The sequence below is a fragment of the Akebia trifoliata genome, chromosome 1 (assembly GCF_017979445.1).
Source record: "Akebia trifoliata isolate Shusen 1 chromosome 1, ASM1797944v1, whole genome shotgun sequence".
Lineage (NCBI taxonomy): Eukaryota > Viridiplantae > Streptophyta > Magnoliopsida > Ranunculales > Lardizabalaceae > Akebia > Akebia trifoliata.
In genome coordinates, this window is record NC_141375.1 from 19,012,629 (window position 1) to 19,034,869 (window position 22,241).

The 22,241-nt window shown below is 33.4% G+C and overlaps 1 protein-coding gene across 7 annotated transcripts in view; it reads left to right on the forward strand.

Moving 5' to 3' along the window:
* The first annotated feature begins 9,688 nt into the window (after window positions 1-9,688).
* The window catches only part of LOC147410832 (uncharacterized), a 28,993-nt gene continuing 16,440 nt past the window's right edge, over window positions 9,689-22,241 (forward strand). For 4 of the 7 annotated variants that reach the window (XM_086440664.1, XM_086440682.1, XM_086440659.1 and 1 more), the window contains exons 1-5: window positions 9,689-9,835; window positions 14,619-14,752; window positions 15,832-15,934; window positions 21,440-21,632; window positions 21,800-21,950. In XM_086440664.1, coding sequence (XP_086296790.1) covers window positions 14,666-14,752; window positions 15,832-15,934; window positions 21,440-21,632; window positions 21,800-21,854 — 438 coding nt within the window. In that variant the 5' untranslated portion in view covers window positions 9,689-9,835; window positions 14,619-14,665 and the 3' untranslated portion in view covers window positions 21,855-21,950. Of the gene's footprint in view, window positions 9,836-14,618; window positions 14,753-15,831; window positions 15,935-16,121; window positions 16,241-21,439; window positions 21,633-21,799; window positions 21,951-22,241 lie in introns of all 7 variants that reach the window. The other 3 variants (XM_086440696.1, XM_086440691.1, XR_015177856.1) reach the window with 2 other exon arrangements.

The window sequence follows — 22,241 nt, forward strand, 5'->3', positions numbered from 1 at the left end:
CGCATCTATAACAATTTAACTGCCACTAAATGTTGACATTTATTCCTTCTAGAGAAATGCCTGGTTATTTTGTTACATGTGAGATTGGGATTCAATTTCTGATGTGGACCCAATGATAGACTTAGTTGTAGTAAGAGAAAAAGGCACTTTATTCATGATGCATTCACCTTTTTGTGTTTAAATCAGTTTAACTATAAGCATTCATTTGTAGTATTTTGTCTTTCAATATCCTCAAGATCCATTGTCAACTTGAAAAGGTTAAGGTAGCTATGATGTTATTTTTCTTAACTACTTCATGTTTAGCTTCCTTTTATGCCCATATAATCTAGGAAAATTTTCAATTTAGTTGAACCTTAATCTAGGAAACTCTGATGGTTTGGGAGCTAATTCTATTCTGTTAAAAAATTGCATCATTGCTAATAGAATTTCTCATCTATCATTGTGAGCACATCAAGGTCTACAAGCTCTTAAATAGATGACACTAATTTAATTTTTTTATAGTGGAATAACAATTGTATTTATACACTCTATTTTTGGAACTCAATATGGATGCCATCTTAAGGTCATTGCTAGATTGATGTCTTGAAATTATTGTGAATGATAATCCCTTGCAACTATTGAGACCGAGTTAAGTTATATGACTTTCTGATAATACGTTGTTCGTGTCTCCTATGTAAAAAAGGATTCTGTTCATATATTTCAAATTATAGGTCAAGATAATGAAAGGAAAAGACTTAAGAGAGAACAAAGTCTATGCATTTGTGTCCTTTAGAACAAAAAAATTGGCTGCTAAGGTTATTCAACTTCCCAATAATATTGAATTCAAGGTAAATGCACCTTATCAGGGGCGGAGCCAGGATTTTGCTCATGTGCGAGCAACCAAGGGTAAATTTTTTTTATGGGGGACAACTAAGAGTGAAAAAAAATAGTTGTGGGGGCAACTAAGAGTGGAAAAAAAAATTGTGGGGGCAATAGTGGTAATTTTTTTTATCCCCCACTAAAATCTGTTGCAATGGTTCACTAATCGATATACTTTGAAAATTCTTGTGGGGGCAAGTGCCCCCATTATGCTTTTCTATTTTTGTCATTGGAATATTTTTCTTACTAAGGCAGCTGTAAGTCCCTTTAACGCTTTGCTATGTGCAAGTTTGCAATTTGCTTAATCTCATAATGAATTGGGTTACCAAACTTACTGTGGGTTATGCAGGGCTATTCTGAAATAAAGAGTATGCCGCTTCTCACTTCTATGGAGAATTGTGTTATGGTATGTCTTGAGGCTGGAAAACCCATGTATACGCCATCGTGAGTATTGGAAATTATTATAATGTTATTTTTTCACAAACTATAAGACATGAGCATAGATGTGTGAACTGGGCTTTTCAACTATGTTATATAGTATCTTTGCATTTATCTTTTTTGATATTAAATTTTTTTTATCACTATCTTTAGATGTTATAGATTCTCATATGCATTTGCTAATGCAGCCACTGATAATACACAACAGATGATGCAAATGAGTTGATTTGGATTTGATCCTTCAAAGGTATGTCTATTTGATGACTCTTTCTATTCTAATTGTCCTTGTATATTTGATCTAATAAGTTCCTATAATATTAGTTCCAGCTATCGAAGGAAATGAATTGAGTTTCTTTTAAATCTATTTCACTTTACACTTAGCTTTCTGGTAACAAAACCACTTAGCATGATTAATATTTTATGTTCTTTTACCATTAAATGGTCCTATTGTTTGTTTTAAGGCTGATTGAGATATTATGTTAAGGTCAGTTACATATTGTCACTAATGTTTCATGATCATAGTGTTGTGTTCTTACTGGTGAAGGTCACATGGTAGATTTGGGGATTAATTGTTAATCGTTCAGTACTTTAGTGTTATTTGTCTAAGTTTTTATTTTTATCTTTTACATGATAATTAATCATAATCGTTCAAGGTCTTTGTGTAGAAACACAATATGTATGGTCCATAGCTTGGGGAATTATCTAGGGTGTTTATTCATTCGACGAACTCATAATTCTCGCATTATGCTCAAAATCATAAGAGTTTGGCGCTCTTTCGTTTTTTGTTTCTCCACCGCTATAGAAATGTAGTCACTTGAGAACACATCTAGCCTCACATGCTTTGGACCCTAGCTCATATATTGTATCAACAAGCCACAGATGATCTGCATTCAGTTCTTTAAATGAGATGGATTCATAGAATCATGGCTTTCCTCACCTTTCTAGGAATTGTCCCCATTGCATATGTACTTGACAACAAGTTTTTCAGCTTCTTTTGCTCAAGTATCCCTATTCTTAATGTGATTTGCCTAATATTTGAAAATATGAATCTATTTAACATTTGAAAATTCAAAATGTATACTCTATCTTATAAAAAAATGTTATAATATTTATTTTTTCTCATTTGAAAGAATATTTATTCCTGAATGTTTTCCAGTTGTATTCGCATTTTTATGCAGAAAATGCGAGGTAAAAAATTATTATGGCCAATCTTTTGTCAACTGCCCGAAAAATCATGTGTGGTAATAGTTATTACTAGTTATTGATTTGAAACCTTTACATTTGAGTAATTCTCATGTTCTTTCTTAAAAATCATTAAATTCCAATTAACACATTTCTGTGATTCTTCTTCTATATGATGAGGTCAATAATGTACTAGGTCTTTTTCGTTTCCCAAGTTGTTGCATTTAGGACGTCGAAAGATCTTTTGTGCTTCTCTTGAATTAAACTTGTCAAGTTGATCTCATCTTCTAACACTTACTTTTTTCTGATAATGAAATAGATGATTGAGAGATTAAATTGGATGGCTGATAAATCAGAAAAAGGCCTTCGTCAAAGCAAAGGTATCATGGTAAATTATATTTATAGGTAAATCTTCTGCCCAAAACTTTCATATTTTTTTTATTTTTTATTTATGCCCTATTTTCACTGAAAGGGAAGAAAGGTGGGGTCCCCATTTGCTAGATCGTAAGGAAAATCTACAATGTACGCTTCGAGTGCTTAGTTTTTTTTGTCTTTTGAATTGTTATTACCTTCCATAGAAAGAAACTACAGGTTAATAGTTTTCCTAAGCTGAGTACAAGTGCTTGATGTCTCTGTTCTACCATGTTCTCAAGGGAAACATAGTTTATGACCTTCCATCTTTTTAGGTATTAGATTTTTTCAATAGCCGCATGGATGCCTAGATGATGGATGTCGAATGGTTTATGGAGGAAGTCCTCTAAATCATAATCATCAATTGCCGATCTTGGCGAAGTGAAAGGATGAAGGTAAAATGTTATTGGTCTATTTGGCATTAGAAATTGTAGTCCAATTATTTTTTGAGAAAAATTATTTTCATGGAAAATAACGTGCTTTTAACTTGTATTTTGGAAATATTGAATCCGAGCAAATGTTTACTCAATTACGGTTCACATATGAGCAAGAAAATCATCCTGAGGAGTTCTTCATTCCATATGTGTGGCAGCTGGTACTGTCTCGCAGGTATTGTTCCGACTCTTATGGCTCCTTACACTACAAATTTTTTATGTTTTCCAATCAACAAGTTTCAAACCCAAGAATAATCATACAAGCATTGGCATTCTGTATCTAACTCCTTTGGTGCCAAAAACCATTCTAGTGTTTCATTTATTGCTTGGCCATTTTGCCATACTCTGAAACAATAAAGACATTTCTACTTATTTTGAACTCATCACACAACTTTTACTTTTGTATTAAAATCGAAGATCTGTATTCAATTAGTTGCTTATATATGTTGCGTCCCAATTTGATGCTGATTACACCACACTTTCCTAGCAGCTTCAGTTATAATCCTGGTACCATTAATCTATTCCCAGCCAGTCTACCTGTAGAGGTAAAGTACTTAAAGTTCCTTGCCATTAAATGTTATATATTATCTCCTAGTTTGGTTGTTGAACAATTTATATGTTTAGGTTTCCTTGGTTGCTTCAGATCTGGCAGCGATCGAAACCACTTGGCGGCATGGCTGCTGCAAATGCTCCAATCACCATGAAGGAGGCCTTGAAGGTGAGTTCTGTTTCATCTGTTCTTTCTAAATGTTATGGATTTCACGTTTGTTCTTTATATTTAGCTGAATTAGTGCTAAAAATCGTGTCTTTGGATTGGTTTTTATAGTTCAATTTCATCTTCATTTGTATGATTCTAGACTGCAATTTGTTTCTAAACTAGTCCTAGATTATCATTTTTCACCTATAAGATATTTGCAACGATTTTGTTGCAATAAAGCTAACTTAGAAATTGGATCTGTTCAGATTTGTAAGATAATTCTTGATCCGATTCATGCACAATAGATTCATCTTCAATTGTGCTTGATTTTTTTAAATTCTACTTATGATCTTTTTTTTTTTTTTTTTTTTCGTGGTTGCAGTTACTGAGTGTTGGAATTAATCCACAGTGGAATCAGACAAGTATATATGTATTTGGAAAGCATCGCCACAAAATAGTAAGGCGAAGTATTGTAGATTTGAGGGAGGCACCCTACTGATAGTTTCTTATTTATATTCTACAAAACAAAATAGATGAACTTGCAATTTGATAATGAAGAATGGAGGTTGTCTTGTATGCAAGTGGTGTCATAATATACTGGCAAACCAATCTTGGCCCAACTATTGTTGTGTCAATTATGTTTTCTTATAGTGTGGCATCTGGAATGCTTATTGCAGGAGTTTCAAATTGTAGATTAGAATTTGGATTGGAAGATAAGAGGGGCATTTCGGTCTTTTCATACTGGTAATAAGGGTCAAGGTCATTAATTTCAAAACATGAGGGTATTTCCAATATTCAACAATACATGAGGGAGCTGGTGTAAAATTAATTTTAAAAAAAAAAAAAACCTTTTATAGGGACGACCAAAACCGTAGCTAAATAATAATTTTTTTTTAAATAATACTCTATAACGACGGTCAGAAGCGGCTGTCGCTATAACTCATGTACCTACTGACGTTTACGTAATAGTTGGCCGTCGATATAACATTTAGCGATGGGCTATTTAGTGACGACTACCGACAGCCTCCCTAGCTGTTGTTAGATGTTTTGCGACGGTATTTTGTACTTATAGCGACGATTGCGACCGTCGCTATAGACCTATTTTACTGTAGTGTATCCCTCAAATTTTCCCTTGTGAACAAATTTCTCTTTTTGAGGAATTTGTTAACAATAAAAAATTCAAAATTGATGATTTAAACCATCAAAATATATTGTTATTTGTCCAAACAAGTTACCCCTAGATACTTAAGTGAAATCACTCAAAAGAATTATTGGACAGTTTTCCTACATTTTTCAAAAATACCTATGTTAAATGGTGGGATAAATATGATCATACTAAAATGACACCTGAATCATCTCAAAAGACCCAAAAGACTTTGTCTCTTGACAAGTTTCCAAAATTACCAAAAGTCTGAGCAAAATATGCAAAATCTTATGCTCAAGCAGCTGCCTCAACAATAGCTACACTTACAATATCTCTTGTACAAATTTCTACTCAAGACTTTGTATTAGCTATAAAGCGAATGCAAAAGATATCCAAAGAACTCAAAAGACTCAAAGATGCAATGTTAGCCCAAGGTTCTGTTGTCGCAAAATCGTCCTCATCACATACTCTTCAAAATATTTTCGATAATGATGAAGAAGAACAATTTTTGTTCTAAAAGATATATGTTTGAAGGTCTATAGAGTTGTCTATAAATATAAGTTTGTATAAATATGTAAAATTACTATGTAAAAGAATCTGAAATTGCTATGTAAAAGAGTCTGAATATGTATGCAAAAGTTCGGTTCATTAAAAAGTCGCAATTTAAATAACAGTAAAATACTATTTAAAAACGCGTATCAAAAGTCAAAGAGAACAGTAAAATACTATTTAAAAGCGCGTATCAAAAGTCAAAGAGAACAGTAAAACACTATTCAAAAGTCAAAATTACGATTTATCAAATAGTGTTTTAGCTGTCAAAGCCACCAAAGCCATCAACACTCAAGATTACTGTAGTTGCCATATGTACTATAACTGTAGCACTGTCGATCGAATATTAAGTTGCTACTTATACATTTCATGTGTCTTCACATGCTCAAAATGTCGGCAAAATCCTTACCATACGCGTCTCCTTTCTCAAATATTTTTAAATATTAATCGAATACATGTCCCTTTCTACACACTTCCAAGACCTCTATAATACTTTACCCGTTTATTTGAGAAGACATTCGAAAATAAACACTTCTCCTAATAACTTCCGATCACCTTTTCTAACCAACTTCTTTTACCAACTTTTTTGACCTTCTCCAAACAACTTTCGATCACCTTCTCCGACCAACTTCCAATCACTTTTTTCGACCTCTGATCAAAAGTTTGAAAAATAAAGTTGATCCTGTATTCTGGTATCAAAGCCAAGTTCTTAAAAGTTTCCAGAAATATTGTATTATTCTTGTAAAAGTTTAATACTCAAAGGTATATATTTTTGTATGTAAATATAAGTTTGTATAAATATGTAAAATTGCTATTTATAAGAGTCTGTATATGTATGCAAAAGTTCGGTTCGTCAAAAAGTCACGATTTAAATAGTAATAAAATACTATTTGAAAACGTGCATCAAAAGTAAAAAAAAAACAGTAAAACATTGTTCAAAAGTCAAAATTACTATTCATCAAATAATGTTTAAGCCGTCAAAACTGTCAAGCCATCAAAAGTCGTTTGCATCATCAACACTCAAGATTATTGTAGCCGCCACATGTACTACAACTGTAGCACTGCCGATCAAAAATAAGTTGCCACGTATACACTTTACGTATCTTCACATGCTCAAAATGTTGGCAAAATCCTAACCACACGCGTGTCCTTTCTCGAACATTTTTAAATATTAATTGAACACCTGTCCCTTCTACACACTTCCAAGACCTCTATAAATACCCTACCCGTTTATTTGAGAAGACACTCGAAAATAAATACTTCTCCTAACAACTTTCGATCACCTTTTCCGACCAACTTCTCCTACCAACTTTTTCGACCAACTTCCAACTTTCTCCGAACAACTTCCAATCAACCAACTTCTAATCACTTTCTCTAACCAACTTCCGATCTTCTCCTACCAACCTCCGGTCAAAAGTTTGAAAAATAAAGCTGATCCTATATTTTGGTATCAGAGCCAAGTTTTCAGAAATATTATATTATTCTTATAAAAGTTTAATATTCAAAATTTGAAAAATGATTTGAAGAAATGAATAAAAAATAAGTCTATATTCCTCTATTTATATGGTTAAAAACTCAGACAAATTCAAATAAAAAATTTTCAGTAAACATGTTAAAATAAAAAAAATCCAAATATAAAAAACTACAAAAAATGAAAAAATTGATCAACATTTTTCCCTTTTAGAGCAATAAAAATCATGGGATCTATTGCAATTCCCCTTAAATCAGAAATATAATTTCAAAAAAAAAAAATTCCATGTACACAAAAGGATCTTCCTCATGTAATAGAATAAAATAATTACACCTATCTCCATCAGTTAGATCAACAGATATGATCAATATTTGATACATAAAAATATCTTAAAAATAACCAATGTCAATAGGATCATCATCATCATCATTTTTAATGATAAAAAATCATTTTCATTTGCAACAAGGATTACCTCCTGTAGGAACAACATCTTCCTTTTTAAAAGAAATAACAAAAATGCTATAAGGAAATTTAAAAATAAATGTCTTTACAGAAGACATAGAAGAAAGAGACGAAAAAGAAGAAGAATTTTCTGACATATTTTCAAATAGTTCAATAGAAAACATAGAATCCCAATTCTTAAATAAATAAAATCAAAAGATCTAAATATCTGAGAACAAATTATTATAATAAAACTAAAAATTATTATAGAAGATCAACTCCAATTAATATCCAATTTGAAGAAAGAATAAATCTAACTAAACATTATAATGGAAACAAAATATACGAATGGAACTTTGAAGGACAAACAAACTATCAAATTATGAATACTTTATCTCAGATGATAGTATTTAGTAATGCTTGCACTCGATATAACCTATAAGTAGAACACATGATCAAAACTATAGTTGGTGGTTTTACCGGTCAATTAGATGGTTGGTGGAATAATATATTAAGCAAAAAAGAAAGAAATGAGATATTAAAACATGTTAAACGAAACGTACATGACAAACCAGAATTAGATAAAGATGGAAAAGAATAACCAGATAGTTTTATAACCCTAATGTCTACAATTTTCTTTCATTTTAATGGAAGATTAGATGAATTAGGACAAAAGGATCGAGAAATATTAATAAATTTGAAATGTCTAACATTAACTGATTTTAGATGGTATAAAGATGTATATTTATCCAAATTATATTCCTTAAATATCGGATGCAATGATGTATTCTGGAAAAATAAACCAAGTTATTTACTTAAGTGAAATCAACAAAATTTTGAGAGATTGATTAGTCGAAAATTTTATGCAATTTTTTTTAATTGTGTTTGAGGTAAGATGAAACACAAACTGGCCATCTAAATGTGTATCTAAGACCAAGCCGTAAGTATGTTATTCCCATAAATGATGATTGTAGAATATGTTATAAGCCACAAATAGATTTAGTTTTTCAATAAAGCATTGTGGCAATGTTATAAAACTTCGTTGATGGTTTGAATGTATATTAAAATGAATGAAAATATCAAATAATTTATAATGGCACAATGATTAATTAACAAATTTATATGAAAGATGGTAATAAATTTTATCATCTTATACATAAGATAATATTTGAAAAAAAAACACACACAATCCTTATTGTATAAACTTGACATCCAACAATTTGGGTTTATCCTCAATATAAGTTTTCATAAATATGTATTATCGAGGTAATTATAAATCTTGACTATTGGGTTCCATGTTTACACTGTGGGATCATGTGTTTTTTCATAAGTCATTCATTATGAGTCATTGGGAAAAGTCTGGTTTAGAATGTTTTGCAGTAGACATAACTTTGAGGTTATGGACTATTAGGAAAAGTCGTGTGTTGTGCATGTGGATTTCAATGGAGATTGTATGGAACACTTACAAATTACATCCCAGTACATGTTAATGTGTAATTTAATGATTTTGAAAATAAATATAATTATCAAAATTGTGGATCATAGCTATCAAGATGAAGCAAGCAAAGTCGCTAAAAAGAAATAAAAAGCAAAAAATATTTTGGTTGAAGGGGAAACCCTACATTTACCCACCGGGGGTTAGTTGAGATGATAAGGAGCGACTGGTTTGCTCTTCAAATTATGTCTTCGAATCTCTACATGCCCCTCCACAAACACGAGAAAAAGGGTAGTTTGGGTCTCTTGAAAAATATAAAAAGAGGGATGGGATTGTTAAACATTAGGAAATGAACTATTAAGCAACCACAATACTACCCAAATGTTAGGAATTATTTAAAAAGAAACCTCTCTCGAGTCCGACTTTGAAGCTTTCATCTAGCTTCAAATTTGGAAGAAACCCTTCTCATTATAAGACAAGTGGAATTTTCTAATTTATTTCACGTCTTACATTTCACCAAAATTTTAAATAACTCATTTTTTTTAAAATGCCACGTGGAGTTTAATGGAGAGGGTTGCTTCAAAATTTTGAAACGGGCCATCCGCTTCAAAGCTTTTTCCCTGAAATAGGGTTTATAAGTAATTTTCCCTTGTTTTGAAACTTCACAAACCCAAAGCCGGCCACGAACTCTCTTCTTCTTCTTCTTCTTCATCTTCAGAAACCCTAAAACCGTGTCTAGCTCTTCTTCTCCGCGATTGGACGACTTATTCAACGGGTGAGCTTCTCTCTTTGTTGTTGGGTATCGCTTTCCATCTGGAACGCTCTTTGTTTCTATTGACAGTATCACACCATCACTTGTGCCAAGGCTAATTACTATATATCCCTAGAAATATTAATTGTCAAATCTAGGAATATTGATTATCAAACCTGCAGAGATTCAAAATATACTATCTTCATCATCAAATTTTATTCCAAAAATCTGGGATTCACTATTCAAAAACATAATTCACAATGGCAAATTAAAGGCAAAAGAAATCCCTGTATCACCAAATGAGCAATGCTTGGAATATGGTGGAATGCTATCTATTATAAATAAACAATGTTTCTTTTACTTATTTTCATTGTATCACTAACTTTAAGCACTTACCTGTTATTTTTTTCGGTGTACAAGAGTGATTTTTTGCTCACAGAATTTCTCATCACAGTGCTTACAGACTCTCTAGTGCTTAACGAGAGGGTAACTTTGTAAAATCTTCATATTCCAAGTGATGAGAAAAATACTACACTCTTGGACTAATTTCTTTACTTGCATTCGTCCAGTTCGATGAAAGAATCCTTAACTACCTTCCCACCACAATAGGAAACCATTGCTGTTTGTCATTTCTAGAATATGCCCTAGTTGACACGAATGAAGGGTCATGAATCATGTTAAGAGATGGTAAATTTTTTATATAGACTGGCAACCTGATGTAACTCTGTTTTATATAGGCTTGAGATCAACAATGCAGTGTAAAGAAACACCACACAAGTATAGCATTATGATGCACTATGCCCTTGCCTCTTTGGTGCTCATCAACACCTCTATGGTACCTTGCTCTCACACTGTCCTAGTAACAAACACCCGACGCCATGGCCACCTGTGACCTTGAAGCCATTGTCTGGGTCTTCCTTGCAATCTGTGCCTATCGAACTCAAGTTGCTGATATGACCCTGCGCTCAGGCCGTTTGGCCCATCTGACCCCTTTGCTTAGTCTCCCTTTTCGTCCACACCTCATGACACCTTGGTGTCCTAAACCATGCAATCATGGTGGATTGCTTGTCGAACTTAATTAAGATTACCCTAGGATGATGAATCTAAGATCATAATTAATTAACACAAGCATTGTAAACATAAATCATGAGTTCAAACATTCATAGATATTCAAGAGAGTCTAATTGACAATAAAAAACAGTCCTAAGGTTCGTTACAATCCCATTGTAATAACAATTCAAGTATTGGCAATAGGTTCCAATGGAAGACAAGTCTTCCTCTAACCTAAGGCTTTTGTTAGATGCTTAATATGGATGTCTAAGCTCAATTTCAATACAAAAATAGTCAAATAAGTAGTGTTGATTTGTTGGGCAGCAAGTTAACAAGGCTTGGAGAGCTTTTAGGCTAAAAAAAGGTAGGCAATTAAGTTTTGGGTTGTTGTTTAGGTGTTGGTCAGCAAGTAGGACCCGAGGAAAAAAAGGTTTGAAGGGGTTTGGAGTGATGTGGTTTGAATAGGGAAGGTTGGGTTTTAATGGGGGAAGGAATTTTGATGGGCTTTTTGGATAGAGAATTGGTCAACTAGGGTTTTAGTGGGTTTGGGAAAAAATGGTTAAGGTTTAACGATGTTTATCAAACTCAAAATAAAAAAATAGTGGGAGGTTGATGGAAAGAAAGATGTCATGAAAGCAGTAAATACGTACCTTGATAGAGAAGAAGGATGTTATCTTAGAATTATTCCAAAATGACCTCACACCACACCCCTTTTGGAGAAGAAGACTTCCTTTCAGGTATTGGGAGCATCTATGAGTAAGTATATTTGTTATGAGGTCGGTAGAGGCGTAGTGTTTGTTTTTGGGAGTATCAATCGTGCACTGATACCCCTCTGCAGACTATGTTTCCCGACCTGTATTCGCTTTCCATGAGAAAAGGAATGCTTGTCTCTGCCTTCTTGGTTCCTAATGTGAGAGTTGTGTCTTGGAATCTCGGTCTTAGGAGAAGATTGAATGATTGGGAGGTTGAAGATGCAATCTCTCTTACAGACTTACTAGCCACAACGAGCATTTCGCTGGATAGGGTGGACCGACAGATTTGGAAAGTGAATGGTGATGTTTGCTTCTCGGTCAAATCTTTCCACTCCATAATCGAATGTACTCAAGGCTTATGTTTTCCTTCCTCTTTTATTTGGGGGTCAAAGGTTCCCTCCAATGTGTCTTTCTATTTGTGGTTGGCGGCCTTGGAAAAATTACTACGATTCTAAAATGTAAGGGTCTCATCTTGGTTGATTATTTTTATATGTGCAAATCTAGTGGTGAGTCGGCAGAGCATCTTTTAATTCATTGTCAGGTGGCTTCTTACGTTTGGTCCCACATCTTGCCCTTATTTAAGGTTCCGTGGTGTCAACCCAATTTTTTTTCTCTTCTTTTTTGTTGGAAATCCACCTCCTTTTCTGGTAGGATGATGATTCTTTGGAAGTTAACGCCCTTTGTAATTTGTTGGGTTTTGTGGAAAGAAAGGAATTCGTGCACGATTGATGGCAAGGAAAGCAACTTACAAGATCTTTTTTTTAACATCCTTGGTTTTGTTTTTCTTTTGGTGTAAACAGTTCAAGGAGTTTAAAGGCCTTTTCTTTGAAGATTTTATGTTTAAATGAGAAAAATGTAATTGTTCAACTTTTCCTCGTTTGAGGACAACTTTTCATTTGAGGAGAATTGTTTTTTGTACTTGTTTGAGGACAACTTTTCCTCGTTCAATAATTTTTCTTATAAAAAAAGAATATCAAAACTTGATCTTTATTTTATTCATTATTAGAGAAAAATTACAGCAATAAACATGTACTTATAATGTTCTCTAAACCTTAAGTCTAATCCCAACCATCTAACTAACATAATAAGATCCAATGGTCGTAAATAAATCAAAACCAAAAATACTATCCATGTCCTAATCTTGTATCTTTATTTCTCTTGAATTTCAGTCTATGAAAACTCGTTAAAGAACATTATAAAGTTGCCAAATCACTCCTAAACATATATACTAAGACCATGAGCTAATAAAACATGTAAATAATCCTCCAAATATTGATCCTAAACACTAAAATACTCCCCCCTAAACATAAAAACATTAAAATATAATGACCCAATGGAAAGTGTTCATGAAATAATGCTTGCCCATGAATTTCACGTCCATATTCCGTTCATCCACAATGATTCTGGATGTCTCTTCTCCCTCTGGAACACTCTGAAGGGTATGCTCGTGATGTTCTCATCATAATGTGATTGTATTATACTCAATTTCTTGTAAAACATAGTTTTTTTTTTTTTTTTTGTTAAGTTCTCAAATACCTATGCCAACATATAGTGGAACACTATTGATCGTCATTTCTCCATCTTGCATGGTTGTCTATTCTAGTTTGATGATTTTTGAATGTGTTTCATCTTTTTATTTTATTTTATTTATCATTTTGTATAATTTTAAGAATTTTTTTTTGAATGTTTCCATCGTTTCCTCAACATTTTCATCATTTCCAAATTATATAAATTGCCACACCTATCAAAATATTCCATTTCTAGGCCTATTGAAATAAAGACCAAAACTTAAATTTATTACCTAGCCATCGAGCCTTTTGGAACTAGAAATCTATATAATAAATGGGACAGTTGTTCCCCCCATCTATCTCAATCTTTATCTCTCCAAAGATTGATTTGGACTTAATCTCACAATGAATCTTGAGGAAAACGGTCAATTTTATTACCTTTCCTCTTCTACCTCCTTTCCAAGAATACCCCTTCAACTTTATATATTGCCTCTCCTCTTCTCCCCCTTTTCTTTTTTGGATAGGTAAAAGCAATATATTAGATAGGAGGTCTAGGTGACCAACCAAAAAAAGATTACAAAGAGAAACAAAAGCTACAAAGACAACAAAGGAGATCTAAACACTACACATGGAGTCCTAGTTAAAAACAAACTCCTCAAAGAAGATCCCTCTAAAAGAGACATCCAACTTGCACAAAAAATACAAAAAACCTAAGACTATTAAAATCATCTTGTGCAACAAACTCTCCACCCCAAAGAAAATTCTCCCATTTCACGCCTTTCAAATGCTCTAGCTGATAGTAGAAGGAAGTAAGGCCCAAAGGCTTCTTTTCTTTCCCGTGAACAAATTAAAATTCCAAGTGGAGAACAAATTCTTTGAGGAAGTGGGGAGGACCCAACAAATATTGAACAATTCAAAAATGAAACCAAATTTTGGAAGCAAAGGAACAATGCAAAAGCAAGTGATCCAAAAACTCCCCTTTTTTTTTTTGGAAGGTACAAACTCCCCTTTTCTAATAATACCTCTCCAACTTTATTGTGTTTTCTCCTTTCTTCTTTTCCAATAATACCCCTCCATCTCTATTGTCTTTCCTCTTGTACCCCCTTAACCACAAAGAGGATGCTTGTGGCAGTAGGCATGGGAAACTCTTGTATTTCTATACATTTCTTGGGGATATGTTGAAACTTAATATCACGCTTACATGATATATTCAACAAATCAATGCTCTCAATTAGACTAGTCCTAATATGCCTACATGTAATGATGATTACACTATTAACATATCACATATGGATACAATTCAGCTAGGTTGCTCGCTGTGTTTATATCTTTTATTGTAGTTTTTGGCATGTCAGCTAACAATTTCCCTAACCTAACTCACCCATGCCAGTTATTGTACCCATTTGATTTAAGCCCTAGTTTTCTAGTTTGGTCAATGTGCTATTTTTTTGAGTTATTATTCATAGTTGAACCAACATTATATAATTTTCTTGTCAGTGATTTCCCCAAGCAAAATTCAAGTCCATTTGATCACAAGTCAGCACATGTCTTGTTTATATAAAGATGGTGATTTGGGAAAAAATCGTTTGGAAGATGTCCGTTGGCTTGCTTCACTATCTGATTCCGAGCTTGTAAGTAGGAACTTCGCTTCTCCATTTCTATATACAGATGTGTACACAATGTGCTTTATGTTTATGCCTTATAAGGTCCCGATTATGAAAAATGAAACAAAGCTAATTGTAATTGAATTGTTCTCTTCTTTTTCATTTCCTTTTTTCCTTCTTTCCTAAACTACAAGGGTTATTTAATCTGATATGCTGGCAATACATAATTCTTACAGAAGTAGAACATGGTTCCGCACCCACCTTTGCCAACAGAAGATGGATTGCATCATAGAAAATTAGTTCAACATGATCATGAATTGCAGGACCATGTTGTTCTAACCCATTATATGGTGCACAGGAGGATAGGGACAGTTTGAATCGGAAATTTTGCACCAGTTTTTTTGCATGGAAAATATTTCAAAATTCCTTATTCAAACTGACCTTCTCTCTGGTATTTGTGATAAAATGGTGCCTACAATGAGTCATGTACACATTATGCATATGCAATAGGATTATGATCATACTTTATTGATAATATAATATACTTACATTTCTTTATTCTACATAGTAAGAACTTAGTTGCATGCTTGTCTGTATGCATAAATACACACTCGTGCATAGGCATTCTGTAATTATATATTTATTTGTCTGTGTATGTCTAGAGTTAATAATTAGTAACTAATTATTAACATCTGCATGCATATGATTATGAGGTTTTTATATGGATTGATTTGAAAAATGTGTTAGAGAAATTACTGGATGTGGAAGTTGCTAACTTGGTAATTTGGTAAAGTCTATGAGGTGTCTGACACATAGTTTTTGTGTACACTATTCTGAGCAATAATTCTGTTTGCAAATGATTGCATCATATCTTATATTGGTTTTGATGAGTTCTGGTTACAATGCCTCTTGCATAGGGTTTTTTTTTTTATCCTTATTTTGGAAATTTGTGTTCTATTTAGAAGATAGGATATTACCCTTATTTGGTGCTTCAGCTCTTTGTCATTGTAGATTGGATAAACATATTTTCAATGTATTTCCTCGTGATGTTTTCTTGACATGTTAAACTACCTCATGACTTTTGGATTTCCTTAATTTTTTTTTAGGATATGTTGATTAGCTTGAAAAAGCTGGTAATTCAACGTGCAAAAATGGTTGGCCATGAGGATGTCGCCGATAAATTTGATTTGAAGATGCTTCGGGGTCTTGGTATGATCTTTTTCTTGTTTTTAATAGCGTGTTTGTAGGATTTTCAGCATATAAAAGTAAAGAAGAAAGAAGAAAGATGAGACAATAATAGAGGAATAGTGATTACTGTTCATGCTGCACCATTCACTGTGAACAGTACCCTTTCTTATTTATATTAAAAAAGAAATAAGAGGATGCTATGGTGCAGCCAGGAGCACCATAATATGATACATCATATGCTTATTTCAACACCCTCCCTCAAGTGGAGCATATGTCAGTCAAAGCTTGTGAAGTAACTCCATGTACCTTTTTTCTGCCAATGACTTGGTAAGAATATCTGCAATCTGACATTCTCCAAGTCACATCATCTCACAAGAACCATGAGCCATTGCCTTATATTTTACTTCATAACATGATCTGCCAACAACGGATTGTTTTAACACTCTATGTGACAAGATTACCACCTAGGAAGGCACAATAACCTAAGGTAGACCGTCTGCCAGTAAAAGATTCGACCCAATTTGCATATGTGAAAGTTCCTATCTGAAGATGTTTATTATTTTTGAAGAGAATGCTCTGTTGAGGACTTCAAATTCCTCAAAAACCTATTAGCTGCTCCAAGTGACTGGTGCTTGGTGAATGCATGAACTATCTAATGGCATTAACAGCGAAGGCAACATTTGTACGTATGCGAAATATGTAAATCAATCTTCCTACTAACATCATACCAATGTCTTTAAGTGGCTCACTATCGTCTGTATCCAATTTTCGATTAGTTTCCATAGGAGCGTTAGTTGGTTTTGCACCCAACTTTCATGTGTCCTTTAAAAGATCAATAACATACTTTCCTTGGGAGATGAAGATGCCCTTCTTTGACTTGGCAACCTCAATCCCCAGAAAGTATCTAATGGGACCAAGATCTTTAATTTCAAACTCTCCCGCAAGGATCTTTTTTAACTTGAGAATCTCACTAGTACTACTGCCCGAGACAACAATATCATTCACATAAACCAAAAAGACCGTAGTGTTGCTATCCCGATGCATTACAAATATGGCATGATTTGCTTGAAGTTGTTTGCACCCAAACCTCTTCATTGCTTCTCAAATCTTTCAAATCAAGCCCTAGGAGATTGTTTGATGCCATATAATGATTTTTTAAGTTTGCAAACTTTCCCGTCTTTTCCTGGAACACTGAAGTCGGGAGAGGGTGTCATGTACATTTCTTGTAGGTCACCATGAAGGAAAACATTCTTCACATCAAGCTGATAAAGTAGCCATGATAGATTACTCCAATCGATTGTAAAACTCAATGAGTTCATCTTTGCCACTAATGCAAATGTCTCTTGGTAGTCAACTCCATATGACTATGTAAATTACCCGGCTACTAGGCATGCCTTGAACCTATCAATTGTCCCATCCTCTTTACATTTAATGGTAGATACCCACTTGCATCCAACAATCACTTTCTTCCCATCAGGAAATTGGACAAGATCTCAAGTGTCATTCTTCATTAATGCGTTCATGACGTTGCGGAAGCATGTGAATCAATAAATTTAATAGGTAAACAAACAATAACTTGGAGGAAAATAAAGCATGAACCTAAAAAGTAATTAAGAGAGAAAATATAATTGAATTGATTAAATTTCGTTTTTGAAGCTTCTTATATATATATAAATTCGTCATAACAACTTAGAAACATTTTAAAATATCAAAAAGTAACTTTCCTAACCTATCTATAATATGATAGAAACTTTTTAAACTTATTATAATTCAATTTGGATACTTCAAAGCATTTTTAATAGTAGACTAAAAAATAAAAACGAAATTATAAAAAAATAGAAACCCAAAAATAAATTAGAAACTAGATAAAATAGAAACTTCCTAAAATTGAAATAGAAACTAACCAAACAACTTCTAAAATTAAAATAGACTAAATATATAGGACTAAAATCAGAATTGGGTTGAGTATGGACTCAATCGGGTCAATCCGAACCAAGCGGGTCAAACTCGACTTGACTAGGTTTGATTGAGTTAACTCGGTCAGAAAATTCTGGTCTTCTTTATCTAGATGATCTGGATGTCTTACATCAGGCCCCCTTTCTTTTAAAAAAAACTGGTCCTCAAGTTTTTCTTGAAGTCTTTTTTTTTTCTTTTTTTTTCTTTCATCTCACTCTATTTCATTTTCAGTGATATCCGTTCTTCAGATTTTGTTTAGAGAATTTAATTTACCATAACAAATCATCAGATAAATCCATCACATAAGCATTATTGTTTTCCATTTTCTTCAACTTGGTCTTGTTGTAAGTTTTGAGGGGGGAAGCGATCTTTACTAAGATAAATCATGATCAAGTCTCTTTTTTCATAGCTCTTGAATTTTCTTTGCTTATCGACATTGGTTTTGTAGTTGTCAGTAGAAGTTTCAAGGTTCTTCTTTACTTAGTCTTTTAATATGTTGTACTCTTTCGGATTTCATCCTATAATGGGGTAGATTTGGGAGACTTGCATCGGGCACCAAATCAATGTGGTGTTGTATATTCTTTATGGGGGGTAATGAATCCGACATTTTTGAAGGAAGAACATGAGAAATTTTCTCAAGGAAGGATTGCACTTGATGAGGAATTTGAGTAGGAGGGTCTCGATTAGAAGGTTGCACTACCACTGAGAACACTTGGCTTGTTTCCTTTAAGTCCTCATTGATGTTGGTAGAAATAAAGCATGTTCTTTGCTCTTAGGTTGGTTGGGCAATCTTGGGCTTTGCATGGAAAGGGTGTAGGATCACTTTGACACCATTAGCATGAAAGAGTAGGTGTTGGTTTTGCCCTGGTATGTGACATCATTATCATAAAGCTAAGGCTTCCCTAAGAGAATGTGGCATACTCTCATTTGGATGATGTCACAAATAACCTTATTCTTATATTGTCCAATGTTAAAAGAAAGAGAGCATTGACTTATTACATTCTTCTTGCATTCATCGTTCACCTAATCTATATAATAAGGTCTAGGGTGTTGTGTAGTGGGGAGCTTGAGTGCATTAATCATGTGACTTGAAATTATATTTTCCGAACTTCTACTATCTATAATCAATTGGCATAACTTGCCTTGTACGTTACATGTAGTTCGGAAAAGACTATGTTGAGTTGAAGGATCAACATTTGTACAGACAATAAGTTGCAAATAAGGATCAACCACGTAGCGGAAGCGTATGAATCAATAAATTCAATAGGTAAATAAGTAATAGCTTGAAAGAAAATTAAGCATGAAGCTAAAAAGTAATTAAGAGAGAAAATATAATTGCATTCATATCTTTGAATTGATTAAATTTCATTTTTGAAGCTCCTTATATAAATAATTTCATCATAATAACTTAGAAACATTCTAAAATATCAAAAAGTAACTTTCCTAACCTATCTATAATATGATAGAAACTTTCTAAACCTATTATAATTCAATTTTGACACTTCTAAGCACTTCTAATAATAGTCTAAAGAATAAAAATGAAATTATAAAAAAATAGAAACCTAAAAACAACTTAGAAACTAGATAAAATGGAAATTTCCTAAAATTGAAATAGAAACTAACCAAACAACTTCTAAAACTAAAATAGACTAAACACATAGACTAAAATCAGAATTGGGTTGAGTATGGACTCAACTGAGCCAACTCGAAGCAGGTTAGTCAAATCAGAGTTGACAAAGTTTGACTGAGTCAACTCGGCCATAATTCTAGTCTTCCTCATGTAGATGTCCTACGTCAATTCATCTCCTCTTGCATTGCCTTCATCCACTTTGGATGATGAAGGGCCTCTACAACACTAGTAAGAATGGACATTGAAGAAAGAGATGAGACAAAATATTGCAAACATGGACATAACAAAGAATAAGAAGCAACATTAGAAATAAGATGTGCAATGGTATAAGAACACTTCTCTTTGCATAAGGCAATATGAAGGTCATTTACTGGGAATAAGGGGGTAGGATCAAGGTTTAAAATATCATTTTGTCTCAATGTTTCGGATTTCTAAAAAATCGAAACAAAATCAAAACATTTATTTGCAAAACATTCCAAAACATTTAAATAGGTCTTTCAGAGGATACCTAGGTCAAGGGACGTGTATCGGTTTGAAAATATTGAGATTTCTCAAATATTACCTAAACATTGAGTGGATTTGTTTAAATTCGTGAGTCTTTGGGCAAGTTATGTCTTGTAAACACGTTTCTGTAGACTGTATTGTATTGGAAAAAAAAGGGAGAAGAAGAAGAAGAGGAGGAGACTGACCTTGAACTTCGGCGATGATGTTTCAACAATCAAGTTTCTTTTTCTCAAATCTGGATTTTTATCTCAGATTTGGATCTGTTTTTTTTTTTGATAGTTAAAGATAAATTTATTGAAAAGCAAAAGAAAACAAAGGGGGTCGAGGAAATCCACCCAATACAAAGAAATAAGCAAAAACCCAAGAACAAAAGGAGTACAAAAAACTATCACGACAAGGAACAAACTCTTTCCCATCTCGCCACAAAATCCTCAAAGAAGACCCCTTTAAATTCCTCATACAATTTACTCCAAGTGAAAAGAAGCTCCAAGATCGATAAAACCAAACGATCCAAAGAAGAAACTTTCCCATAAAAAATGCGGCCATTACTCCAAGTGAAAAGAAGCTCCAAGATTTGGATCTTCTGTCTCTCTCTCTCTCTCTCAGATTTGTATTGCTCACACTCTTTTTTCTAGGTGTCTTAGATATATGAGAGAAAACGAAAATTTTGAGCCAAAAAATCAATTTTCGTTGATAGTTTTGATTTCATATGTGTTTCATTTTGAAAAATTGAAAAATCATTTCGTTTCTGCCGATACAAGCTGGAAACGAAACGATATTTTAAACCATGAGTAGGATTACCTGAATATTCGGAGGTTGATCGAACAGGTTGCTCAGCTCTTGGCTTCCTAAGATTTGGGATTTCACAAGTTTGAATTCTGTTTTAAGTCCAAATAGAAAGCGAACAACTTCAAATTCTTTTCTTTTTCTGTGTTGTGTCTCTAATTTAGTTGTGAGAGGCTTTTAAGCATTAAGTTCATTCTGAACATTTTGGAGAGTAGAAAAGAAATCTGTTAGATTCTTATCACCTTGTTGCAAAGTAAAATGATTTATTTTCTTTCAAGAAATCCAAATTGAATCAATTTTTTCAAATTTATGCTTCTAGTCCTAAATGCATACTTATCACTGAAATTATTTATTCCATTTGTTCCTGAATGTCATCTTCTTTGATGGTTTAGTTTACAGTGATAGTTTATATAGGTCAATATAACTGTCCCAGTTCTAATTAGACTCCATCCATATGATTGGGGTATGCCATGATTTTGAAAAAAGGTGAATGGAGTCTTGGATGTCCATCTCCACGGCTTTTAACACTGTTATGGTACATTAATTTAGTACTGCTATTGCATCAATGTTCTTCTCAAGCATTGCAGTTTGTGGTGTGTACTCAATGAATGTGTTTCTTTATTCATTATTGGTCACTGGCACTTCTCCAGGTTTCATTATAATGATGTATTTCAAAGAACGGCTTAAAGATTGCCCCATTATTTCGGGATTGGTAGAGGCTTCCACATTCTTAAATGGCTGCAATCTAACTAATTTGAATAACAAGGATGACTTTAACTCTATGGTTATTGAAGACATAAGGGCACTGATGGATACCAATTCAAGAAAGAGGATGGCAGAAGGGTAAGCAAAAACTAAATTAATATCGGATTGTGTTCTTTTCGAGCTATGGATTTTCCTAGAGGTCTAGCTGAATACTTTGGACTGTGGTAGATGTAGTGAGGTAGTTTTTCATGCTTTTATTAAAATGTCTTACTGTATACTTGACCTAAAAGAGCAACTTTGTGTAGATCAATTGAAGATGGAGGTCTTAGTCGGAAGAAACAGAAAAGTGAGGGCTCGTAGCCTTATGATCCTTTCAAACTCAGCAGAGTAAGCTAGTGTGGGTGTTCCGGCAATTCAATCAGCTATCTTCCCACTGTCTTTGCACCTATGCCGCTGGTAATTTTATTTTTGATGGAGCTCAACCCCCGCATTCACTTTTTATGGATGAGGTTTTTTTTGTCTTCATATTGTTGAAAATTGAAACCTGAAATCCAAGCTCGTCTTATATATGATTCTGTCCCAAGAATGCAGCCGTAACATAAGGTCCATTTTGAGAGATAAAATGGCAAATGCAGGAGAACCTAGATTTGTTCTACTTTGTGAAGGGTGGTGGAAAGACTAATTAAGCGGTGAAAGAAGAAAATATTATAGAAAGGGTTTCAAGAAAAGATTTAAAGTCCAAAAGAT